The sequence below is a fragment of the Anabrus simplex genome, chromosome 4 (assembly GCF_040414725.1).
Source record: "Anabrus simplex isolate iqAnaSimp1 chromosome 4, ASM4041472v1, whole genome shotgun sequence".
Taxonomy (NCBI): domain Eukaryota; kingdom Metazoa; phylum Arthropoda; class Insecta; order Orthoptera; family Tettigoniidae; genus Anabrus; species Anabrus simplex.
Genome location: NC_090268.1, coordinates 144618314 through 144630750, shown reverse-complemented (window position 1 = coordinate 144630750; position 12437 = coordinate 144618314). Strand labels below are relative to the sequence as shown.

The 12437-nt window shown below is 36.7% G+C and overlaps 1 protein-coding gene across 4 annotated transcripts in view; it reads right to left on the bottom strand.

Annotated features, from left to right (window-relative positions):
• Nucleotides 1-12437, bottom strand: part of Pal1 (Peptidyl-alpha-hydroxyglycine-alpha-amidating lyase 1) — a 125927-nt gene that overhangs the window by 25637 nt on the left and 87853 nt on the right. For 2 of the 4 annotated variants that reach the window (XM_067145258.2, XM_067145259.2), the window contains exon 9: nucleotides 7493-7648. The exons of 1 other annotated variant lie outside the window; for it this stretch is intronic. In XM_067145258.2, the coding sequence (XP_067001359.1) occupies nucleotides 7493-7648 (156 nt within the window). Of the gene's footprint in view, nucleotides 1-7492; nucleotides 7649-11426; nucleotides 11502-12437 lie in introns of those variants that run through there. One more of the 4 variants, XM_067145261.2, reaches the window with a different exon arrangement.

Sequence of the window (12437 nt, the reverse complement as noted above, 5' to 3'; positions counted from 1 at the left end):
TGAACTTATCAGAAGCCTATTTAAGATCACAGTCTGATAACTGCATACGGGAGATAAGACTTCACAATGGAATTAATGCCCGCCTAGCAATTCCGAATGGAAATTCTAAGTTCCCATGGAGGGAATTAGATATTTTTCCACCAATAGAGCATATCAAAAATCAGATCAAAAATCAGATGTAAGAAATGTATGAGCGCAATGTAATATTTTCCTGATCAAACTGAGGTCAATGTTAAGAAGAATACTTTTGTATATTCTAATATTTTAAAAGATAATTATCTGATTTACAAAATTTGCTACTTGTGCCCATCTTCAGCTATCCACACACCCGGTATCTTTTTTTCCTCCTCAAATTGAAAGCAAACAAAATATCAAAACTTAAGGTGACCAAACATAATAAAATGAGAAATAAATAAACAAAAGAAACAAAAATTAAAATGCGTGCATCTTTATTTCACAATACGGCAATTCAAATTAAAATAAAAACATACAAAAGTCAACAAAAATTTATTGTACATTAATTACAAACAAAATACACCAGTACAAAAAATAACCAATCTAAACAACCAAGTGATGTGGTTTTGAAAGTGCATAAGTTACCCTGGTAGACACTCCCTTCAATAATTCATGTGTGATGTAGTGGACTATGGTCATGAATTAAAATCTTAGTGGTTAACAGGAACACATTTACCTGACTCCAAAGAGATTGCATTGGAATGTATATAAAACACACAAAATACAAATTAAAGACATTTTATGGAGCATACAAAGCTATGAACAAGTGAGAACTTAGACGAATGAATCGAAGACTATTGGGAGAATTAGTTAGATGGAACAAGATTTTGAAGAATTAAATCCCAAGCCACATAGAAACAGACACGTTGAGTGTGGATTGGCGCAGGTATCACCGATGTTCGCTGCTGGGTGGACTAGCACAATCAATTAATAAATGTGCAAAATTACAGGTGTATACCGTATTTCATGAACTATTTTTCAAAAACACCGGTGTGTCTAAATTTTGCTCCAAAGGAGTTTCCTTTTTCATACCAGTAAATCTACTGAAAAAATTGAAACAAACAAACCCCATGGCGCTACAGTGCTGGTGGGCCTTGGCCTACCAAGTAAGCATTAGAACTCGGCACCTCCAAGAGAAACCCTGCAAGAAATGCAAACTTTAAACAACTCCCTCCTGCCCTTCTGTTCCTAGTAATGTAAGACCAATTCTAATCTGCACAGGCGAGTGTCCTGTCATGAACCAATTGAAGTGAAAATCGTCCAACGTTAACTAACAGTGACTGTCTACTTCTCAAGGGAGACGTTTCCATTATAGTCCTAATACTAAAAGAAGCATTTTGACAGCTAGTGCAGGTGGAAGGGGCTACTGTAGTGCCATTGGAGAAGTTAAACGTCTGGAAACTCCAAATGGACAGCACACTTGTGTCAATGGTGACTGTAGTGGATCTGCCCATGTTTCCATGGCAACCATACCCCTTCTCCGTCTATCCAGCCAGCCACGCAGTAAATGGACCACTTACGCTAGCTGCGGTAGTGATTATTGTTTTAAGAGGAAGTATAACTAGGCAATCATCCTCCATATAACACTAATCGGAGAGAAAAAATGGAAGGGATACGACACTTAGAAAAATGAAGGTATTGGCCAAAGAAAGATAAAGACCATGAAGGGTGTGAAAATGACAGACTCCCTAAGCCTTGAGTGCTCTAATACCGTCGGGGTTGGAAAAGAACAACAGATGACCAAGCAAGTTCAGATAGGATAATCGAAAGTGAGGAGCCTGGCACAAGTAAGTGGAGGCAATGCCAGGACTCAGCTGAGGGCCTTGTGGTCGCCATCAACGCTCTCAAGTTAAGAGCCCCCTGGTGCCTATGCTAGCTGTCAAAATGCTGCTCTTAATATTAGGACCATAGCTCCATGCTTTGTCACAACACAGTTAGGCAACACAGATGCTTTAATAGCCAGTGCTGCTGGTTCTTGTACGCTGAGTGTTCCACAGTAATGAGTGACATTTTTGCTGACTTCGTCAGACTATGATATTTTGCCCTATTGGAAGTGTTAAGTAATGGCAAGTGTTAAAAACAAAGTTGTTTATAGTGAAGGGAGATAGCAACATTGCATTATTTTCTTTTGTTTTTACAATCTGCTTAATGCCGCACAAACACAGATAGGTCTTATGGTGACGATGGGATAGGAGTGGGAACGAAACGACCGTGGCCTTAATTAAGGTACAGCCCCAGCATTTGCCTAGTGTTAAAATGGCAAACCAACGAAAACCATCTTCAGGACTGCCGACAGTGGAGTTTGAACCCACTATCTTCCGAATGCAAGCCGACAGCTACGTGACCCAAACCGCACAGCCATTTGTTCGGTAATAGAAAATAAAAATATAAAACAACAGTGCGTTCACTGTCTACTCTCTCATACTCGCCCTGCTCTCTGTAACACCAATGGATGAGAAACTAGCACTTACATTGCTAGGCTTCTATGATCTTACTTCAATTTGTCATGCTGTAGGCCTGCAGATGCATGGTCAACACAACAAATCCTCTTGGCTGTTATTCTTGCTTCCTAGACTGGGGCTGCTATCTCACAGTCGGACAGCTCCTCCACTGTTCTCAGGTAGGCTGAGTGGACGTCAAGCCAGCCCTAAGATCCAAGTAAAATTCCCTGAACCAGCCGGGAATTAAACCTGGGGCTTCTTAGTAAGAGGCAGGCTTACTACTCCTAGAACAGAACAAATCTACCAAAACAGGGCTGAAAACACAAACTCTCTAAAATACTGCCAGACTGAATATGCAAGGCTAGTACTTTTCCCCCTAAGCCAATCAGTCTAAAAAACATGCATACTTTATATTTAAAAATAAAAGCATCAACATAAAATCTTGTTTCTTTTCCAGTTTGCCTGGTAAGAATCCAATAGCATTATCTAGATGGAAACTGATTCCAAAGATAATACAACAAAATGAGAGGAAATAATAATCAAAATACTCTCAAACCCATATGCATATCTAATACCATACCTGCACTAAGGTGAATTATTTCTTTTAATAAACAGTCAATAAACTACTATCTACTGAGTCCTTTCAGTTTCTAAACTAGAGCAATGACAATTTCACTAGAATGTCCAATGTTGGAAGATTGGAACCCGGAAAAAATTCTCAAGAATGTGGGCCAGGTCCTAACAGAAGGCTACACAGCACTGTTGGGGCATTGAAACACAGCGACTGTCACTGATGATCCCAGTTTGGGATATTCACATGAAATTCATAATTCCATAGTCGAAAAAGGCGGCTTCTTTTTTTTTTTTTCTTTTTTTTCTTTTTTTTTTTGTTGGTGAAAACTGACCTGATACTTATCATCTATTGGTTCAAATGTGCTTTGCATTAGGAAATGTATTATTGACACATATCACTTCCTTACAACACTACAATGAGAAGAGACTAAAATGATAACTATAGTGTGAGCACTTCCTATGAATAAACATTCTTAAGGGTGCATAGATTTCCATTCAAAAGAGCAAATCAGTCAATCAAGAAAGGACAGGGCATAAGTAACAAACTTCAAAGCTAGTTATCAGCCTTACATTTAACAACCTGTCTCAGTCACAGTTGTATTTCAGTGGAATTAACCACTGAGTTTGAATTCTGAGACACAGATATAAATATGCCAAAAATAGCAGAGGCACTAAGTCTTTCTCTGTTCATTATGTCATCAGCCTAGAGGATGGTTGGATCTTCAACAGGACCATCAAAGATTATGCTGTTATAAGGAAATCACAAAAACTAACAGCAGTGCCATAATGAGGTGTACTAGGAAAGATGAGGAAGCAAGGTAGTTTGCTATTGCTTTCCTCAGTGAACCAGACATGACTGACAGTGTAGCACCTTTCACAACATCGTGACGCACTAATCATGTTCCGAATGTCATTACTCAGCACCACCCACACCTTAGTAGCTCCTATACTGTCACAGCCATAAATGAGACAGACTTTAGTGAAAGCCACATTTTGCTCAGGCCTGTGAGAAGAAACACAGCATTTTATCAAGAGCACAAATTCAAGAACATCGCAACCGGCTGTTCATAAGGAGACCTTAATGAACTCTTTTAACATATAACTGACTTGCAAGTTTTTTACTTGTTATAAATGTTTTTAATGTGTTAATATTTTCAAAACAGTTTTAAATAGTTTTTCCACACCCATTACTTTAAGTCATATTATGAATTGTATGTATGCCTATTTTTCATTAACAGCTGAGGATGACACTATTATGTGTCAAAACTAGTTCTGTATAATTCTATAAATGTTGTAGTTGAATAACAGCATTAAATTATGTATTGAATAGGTGGAAATACCAAAACTTTATATATTTGTAATTCTTAGTTCAATACGGAATAATGAAATTTCTTACATTAAAAGAAGAAACAGCTGCAAAAATACTGCATCCATCACAAAATAGCCACAGGCATTGGTAAACAATTTTAGTTCCATGTGTGAAATGTGATAAATTCACATTATAGGAATGTTACAGAATACTGTAGTATACCTGGATTCTTTTATTTAAAAAAAATAATGTAATAATGGCTATATCATGTAATACATACTGCTCCATTCAATGTCTTTTGAGAAGAGAGGAATAAATAATAATACTTCATTATAACATTTGCCAAAGAATGGTTTCATATGCTAGTAGGTTCCTTACACATCTAATATCCTGATCCTTGCAGAGCATGCATTATTCCACAGTGCATCTCTCATCAGAAAAGTACACGAATAATAAAGCTAGCATAACATTTTTTTTGTATTGGTTGCAGTGAAAAAAAATTAATTAAATAATATTCATTTTACATTCCACTAACTACGCATGATTTTCAGACGTGCTGCAATATTGACTTGTAAGAGTCCTTTACGTGGCTATAAGTCTACTGGTATGAGGCTGATGTATTTGAGCACCTTCAAATACAGGGAAACCTTGTTAGTGTCTTCCTCATTAATAATTTTCCCGTTTAGCACGTTGTAAATTCGAAGTCCTAATTCTCATCATATTAAATCTATACAAAAATGCTGCACTTACCGCGCCACAAAGTTTCGCTATTAACACTTAGTACGATCACATTTTTCCTAGCCTTAAAAATGTTATTTATCATTCCTTGTGAAAGACGTGATTTTCAACTGGGGTAAGAGCAATCACTAAAGTTGTGTGATTAGAGAAAAAAGTTGTTTATACTTTTATTTTCCATTACTGATATGACTACAGAAAGATAAAATTATATGTGATGCAAAATAACAGCATATTTTACACTGTAATTACAAACAAGTTTTTCTTCATTTATTATTATTATTATTATTATTATTATTATTATTATTATTATTATCATCGTCAACAAAATCGTCATCATCTACTTCCATTATAGACTTATGTCCTTCAGGCTGAGGATGCAAATCTATGAGAATGTACAAGGTACCTGACTCCAGGCTTGAAATCATAAAAACCTGAGTGTAACAATTGTGACACTCACCGTGGCTATGTCCATTATTACTGAGCGAGTGGGGCGTGCGGTTAGGGCCGCGCAGCTGTGAGCTTGCATTTGGAAGATAGTAGGTTCAAACCCCATTGTCGGTAGCCCTGAAGATGGTTTTCTGTGGTTTCCCATTTTGACACCAGGCAAATGCTGGGGTTGTAACCTTAGATTAAGGCCATGGCAGCTTCCTTCCCATTCCTAGTCCTTTCCCATCCCTGCATCACCAAAAAACTCTGATGTACTAAACCACTAGCAAAGACCTATCTGTATCAGTGAGACGAAAAGCAACTTCTAAAAATAAAATTTTAAAAAATTCCATTATTCTAACAGGTAACCAATCCTTCTCCTCTTGTACTTTCTCTTCACACAATAACCACCACCGCCTCTTTTCACCTCAGATGACTACTACCAAAACTGGTCCATATGCACAGTTTCATCCTTTGAAGCCGTTCCTCTTAGCATTATTAGTTCCTCATAGCAAGTGTCATCCCAACACTATTTCATCCTATTTTACCAGCAATTATTCTACTAAGAATTATAAATAAGATACCCTGAGTACATCCAGATTTCACTCCCATACAGCGTAGTTAGGTTATAAAATGAAAACAGCAATGTATGGATAGTTTGGCCTTCAAACTCGCTCACTTCTAGCAAAATAATGTTGATAAAAACTGCAAACCCCCTGCGTTACCTTCATTGCACCCTGATTCAATTCACTTCCTATACCAATATCCCTCTGTGGATAACTGATAGTGTGCCAGCCTCCAGATCCCAAGACAGGGGGTTTAAAACCTGGCAGAGGTAGACCATTCGACACCCCATGCTGTACTTTGTTGGCATGTAAGAGATCTCTGGTTACATGTTTAGCGTTTGCCCAACAAAATTAATTAAAACTCAGCCTTACTCTGCCATGTAGTAGGCCTAGAATAAAACTGACCATTGAAATTGACGAGCAAGCAGCCAGATTGCGTCAAATTAAAATGTTTGTAGACGGTAGCTGAGGCCATATTATATTATTATCTGTTTCATGTCCCTTCTAATGAACAATGTGAGAGTTTTTAAATTTTTAAAACACTTAAATGCCACCTATTTCAGCCAAGGATTTAAAAAAAAAATTGCTGGAATTTTCAATTAGATCAGTGCATGGTGACAGGAAGTGCACTGGGGATTAATCACCTAGCTGAGTCCTACACTGAGCTTGTGTGCCCTGCCGACCTCTGTGGGAAGATGGCATTGTATAAATAAAATAAATGCTGCTATTACTAGTGCAATAGAGCCATTTGGGGATTGTAACAGCACAAGACCACAGTGGAAATTATGCACAATTCTACCCTGCCATTCAGGAAGTGTAAATAATGCTAATGTTCTATAAAATATATATGAATTTTGTACCTCTGCAAGAATCCCACAAATTACACTTAAGGCAGCTCTCTTCTATACTACATACATATTTCTTCCTTTCTTCAGCAACATTATAAAGAAGTACAAACAAGGTTTAAATACACAAACAGTAGGAACAACATTAATACATACTAAGATTCTACATACCCTCCACGTAACTGTGATGTCATAGTGAGAAAAAATAAAGTAGAAACATAGGCTTATTTTAAGGGATGCAAGAACTAAATGGGATTCACAACCAGCCATACGTAATGTTAAGATCGTAATTTTACACTAACGAAGAATAAAGTGAAGAATACTTTTTTTTTTAAATTGAGGGTTGGGAAGCAAAAGTCACACAAAAAGAGAGGTAAATTCATTAGAAGTATAGCCTGAACTGAAAAATGATTAAAATTCATCATGCACTCTATGTCTATTCTTTGACCATGGAAATGGTGCAAAAGCACCAAGCAGGCACAGCCTTATGTTTACTGTTATCCACATTCTCTACTTCCTCTATCCATATCTGGTTTCAATCATAATCCATTGCAAGCTCCCTGTACTTTCTGGACGCACCTCGTCTGATATGTACGACAACAAGGGATATGATGACAATGATGACTGCAATCACACCCACAATTACACCTACTGCTGTAGCTACTGAACCTCCGTTCTTTGGTACAGCATTGCTCTCGTCAACTATTTTAGCTGCATATTTTGTTGTATCTATTTCTGGAAAGAAACAAGCATTTCTAGAATTACATGAACTGCATTCCATAATCTAACATATAATTATGTATTTTATAAATATAAAATAAAAGCTCACATACTGGTATACTGTAACAAATAGAGAAACGACTTACTGTAGTTCATTAGCTTTACTCTAAAGCAGTAGCTGCCCAAAGTAATTTTTCATTGAGAATGAAAATGACAGTATTAACACAATAGCAGAGAAAGCCAGTGATCAAACTGAAAACTTAAAAGATCCTTCAACTAAATATTAGGAATATTTCTAAATACATCATAAAATATACAAAGTGGTTTAAACAACTTTTTCATCAGTCTGAAACTACATTTTAAAATACAGTTTCTCTGTTATTTGTATTAAAGATAATGATTCAGCAGTGATTGCTAAGAATATGAAATCAAGAATGTATGACATTTTCACAGCAAGTTTTACAGTTTCCACAAAGTGTTTCGACCAATAATTACATCCTTGAAATGTTCAAGATCCTCCAACATTCTCCTTTACAGTTTCATCACTACTAAGTGTCCTTTTGTTATTTCTCTAATTGATTACTCTGGTACATGATGTTCATTATATACTGTATGACATACAAATACATATTCAGACTTAATCACACTAATGTACAATAGTCATGTTATGCAGAAAGTGCCCTAGAAAGTTAACTTTTTTTATATATGACATAGGTGTAGAATCTCTTGGAGGTGGAAAGTGTTTGTAGATGATTTTATTTTTAAATCTCTTTAGTAGTACTTATTTATTTGTAAATCTTTTAAGTAGTACTTACTTATTCATATTCCATTCAGCTACCTAACCTGTACAGTGTAAAAAATATTTTTCTAACATAGGTTGGTTGTAACTAGTAGATTACATTTCTATATTAACTGGAACAGTCCAGAAAGTTTGTGATGCAGAATTTTAAAACAGGGTGTGTTGGCCTTTGTTAGTTATGCTTTCTAGAAATGTGTTCTTACTATTCTGGAAATGGAAGATTCACGATCGTATGTGTTCGAGAAAGGGGTTAAACATCGCGATCGAAGTAAGAGTTGTGATTGGTGAATCTGGGCAAGCTCCTGCATTCTGATTGGCTACTCCAAGGCTAGATTTCCCTTTAAAAGGGAGCTAGACAGCATTTTGTGGTCTGTCTTAAGCCTGTCTGTCTTTGGTCTGCCGTCTGCCGGAGTTTTGACATAGTCGGCGACTCCTCGCTTTTAGGATGGGCGGCCTTAGGGTAAGCACGGTTGATTTCTGTCCCGTTTAAATTTGCATCTAATTTTCGTTAAAGTATCACACAGGAGATTGCCCTAATCGCCACTCTATAAAACAGATGTTTTGGAAAGGTCCTTTAAATTCATTCTAAATTGTAATAGCATATTGCGTTTCCCCTTACTTTCGAGATTGTATTGTACGACTTGGTTTGTAATTAGATGTACGGTATTTGCTTGACTCTTTGAACTTATAGGAAGCTCTTGCCAAGGAACACCTAATTTGTGTGTCTCAAGAACATGCAATTTGTATTTTACAAACTGTGTATCGGTATTTTCTACATTGCTGAACTTGTTCATAATTTATTTTGTAGAGTCCATTTTGTAAATCATATTTTTGAAAATCAAAGATCACCGTTGATTTTTCCGAAAACCGCAACCTAAGCATCTCCATGTCCTTGGTAGGTTCCCAGTACCGTTCCACGTTCCTTGTTTGTTATCGTCAAGTTGCCCTCACTGATAATTTCTTGTGCTGTTTTCGCCACAGTTCCTTACATGGTTATGGTGTGTATAGAGTTTAAGGTACCTTGTAGTTTGATTTACTTTCCTCGCTTTAACTGTGTTTGTGTAACTGCTGAAGTACCAATTACAATATACAACAACAAAATGCAGTATAATGTTCATTCTTATTATCATAACACTCTGAACAGCAATGTTCAAGAATATTTTATCGTTCATCATAAAAAATATTTTTTAAGTGCCTAAAATATAAGGATTCATATACTTTAGGGAGCCTCCATGGCTCAGACGGCAGCGCGTCGGCCTCTCACCGCTGGATACCGTGGTTCAAATCCCGGTCACTCCATGTGAGATTTCTGCTGGACAAAGTGGAGGTGGGACAGGTTTTTCTCCAGGTACTCCGGTTTTCCCTGTCATCTTTCATTCCAGCAACACTCTCCATTATCTCTTCATATCATTTATCAGTCATCAATATCACCTTGGGAGTGGCGACCCCATTGTAATAATAGCCTATATCTGGTTCATTCATTACATCCCTGACCCGGTCAAAGACTGGAAAACAGGTTGTAGGTTTTCATTTTTTCATATACTTTAATCTTGTAACTTGTGTACTTGTTGGAAGCTGTTATTCTTGTTGCATCATTTAGCTCTGGCAATATATACGGACATAAGCCTGTCTTCTCTTCTTGTTTTATAACCGCATAGGATCACTTTAGTCAGTCCATCGTTCAGGCCTTTTCGAAGGGATTCTTTTGGCTTTGCGGTCCTCCCAGTACTTCTTCAGACACTCTGATCTTTATGCCCTTTCCTCGATTGAAAATGTGCATGTTTGTTACGCATAAGATAAAGCGGAGGTTTCTATTCTTGAGTTTTATATTCAATTTTATCTTATTTGTGGTGTCTTCTGTTGTAAGGCCTATTTCCTTCAGATCCTCTCTTCTCTGATCCATTTACATCCTGTTGTGGCATTTTTTGAGACTATTAACTGTTTCAGAAGTCTCGAATCCTGCATCCCCATATGTCCAACGAATCCCAGTCTGCTCTTATGCATAGTATCTGCAGTGGGTTCTAGCATTTTGTACATGACTTTGTTAGGTATTATCCGCCACTGTCCATCTTTTTTGGTATTTTTTGTTGATGCAGGTTCTTTCAATCCTCCTTTCAATTTTCTGAAGTCTGTTGGTCTTTGATTGTTTATTCAGGTGAAAAAGTGTTTCTGCTGCATATGTAGCTTCCTGTTTTATAACTGTGTTGTAGTGTTTTATTTTTGCATTTATTGATGGACATTTCTTTTTGTAATGTCTATATATAAACTGCCACACAATGAAGATTTTCAGATGTTTACTAGCTACGCATCCTTGCAACATCATCCCACCCATGCAATTTTGTAAAGGCAGAGGAACATTGAATGCCATATATACTATATACTATACCCTAATAGAATGAACTCACGAGAAACAGATATCTAAGTATTATGCCTGGACACCATCATTATAGACTTGCAGACATCACACACTTGTACTCTGGTTTAAGCTGACAATATCACTGTCATCTGTAAATCTCTGCAAGATTTACAACAGCTAATTCAACACAGTAGAAGTTGCTTGGACAAACTAGAACTTCACATCAGAGAGTACTTGGGATTTAGATAGCAGAGTGATGGGTCAGTTAATACTGACAGTGTTCATCTTCCTAAAATAAGTTAAAATTATTTGGGATCACTTATCCTTTCCAATTGTAATATTCTTCCAGACACATACAATGGACTTAATGATGCCTGGATGAAGTGGTTCAAAATAACAACAGTATCCCTTTCAAATCTTTGCTTATAATACTTATAACTGAAGATTTACTGAATGACTTAAGATATCCCGCACAGAACATCTATGCGATAGGTATTGTACAATTAGGAAATGAAGTTGTAAAGGAAGTAAAAATATATTTCTATGTACGTAGTAATTTTTCCTTGAAGAGACTCTTACTTATTCCTTTTGAAGATGCAAACTAGTTTGAAAATTAACTTAGTTGCGTTCTATCATACCTGTGTTATGCTAAATTATTTCATGCCAGCCACCATTGGAAGTTTCCCAGAGTCCATATTTTCTTATTTCCTGACCTGGTGATACAACAGATATTGAGTTAAATGATCTCGCATGAATGACTTATGTAAAGTACCTTATGGCAGAAGACTGGTTTTAGGAAATAGAGTTTTTCTCAATAGTTTGACTGAGATAATTACTGAGAAGGCTAATTCTACTGGGAACTGTTTACATAGGCAAGCATTCATCACAGGGAATAAGTGTTATTCTAGGTATGAGAGGAGTAGCCTCTATTACAGTACAATGTAATTCTTTAACTAAAAGTCTGTATTTTTCCAAAAAAAAAAAAATTAAAAAGGGTAGTGAATTTCTTAGTGACAGTTATAGCACCTTTGTTCATTCTCAGTTTGTGTGGAGCCAGTTGGTATTAAACTGATAAATGTTTCAGGGTCAGTGTAAGCAAGTTTATTATCTCTATGGTAACTCAAAATACAATCTACATATTTGCAGATTAAATCATTCCCAGGCAAAGCTAGTAGGCAATTGTTTATTTTAATTGATTCTATCTTAGCAACAGTAGGAAACGCTTTACCTTCAAGCTGCTGAGTATTGACAGTAGTGAAGTAAACATCACCACGTAGTTGTTTAAATGGATCTTTCATTTGTAGGTAGCATTTTGAAGGTACAGTAATCCTCATTCCAGTCTTGCCTTCTACTTCTGAATGCCATATTCAAATTTCTCTCTCAGAATTAATACATGCATGTGCCAGGTGAGTGTCAGTACACTGAACTGTGCCAGGTGAGCGTCAGTACACTGAACTTATTCAAAGTTTATGCTGCTCCAAACAGGTGGCAATAGTCAGAGAACATCAAGCTGTCATTATTACAGGCAGAAATCCCTACCTAGCAGGATTTACTTTACTGCCAAAAGATTCAGCACCTCTGGTTAGATCTTTGTGAAGTATGATGCAGGTGCAACATTGGAGCATCATCCCACATTCTTAATTTTGTAT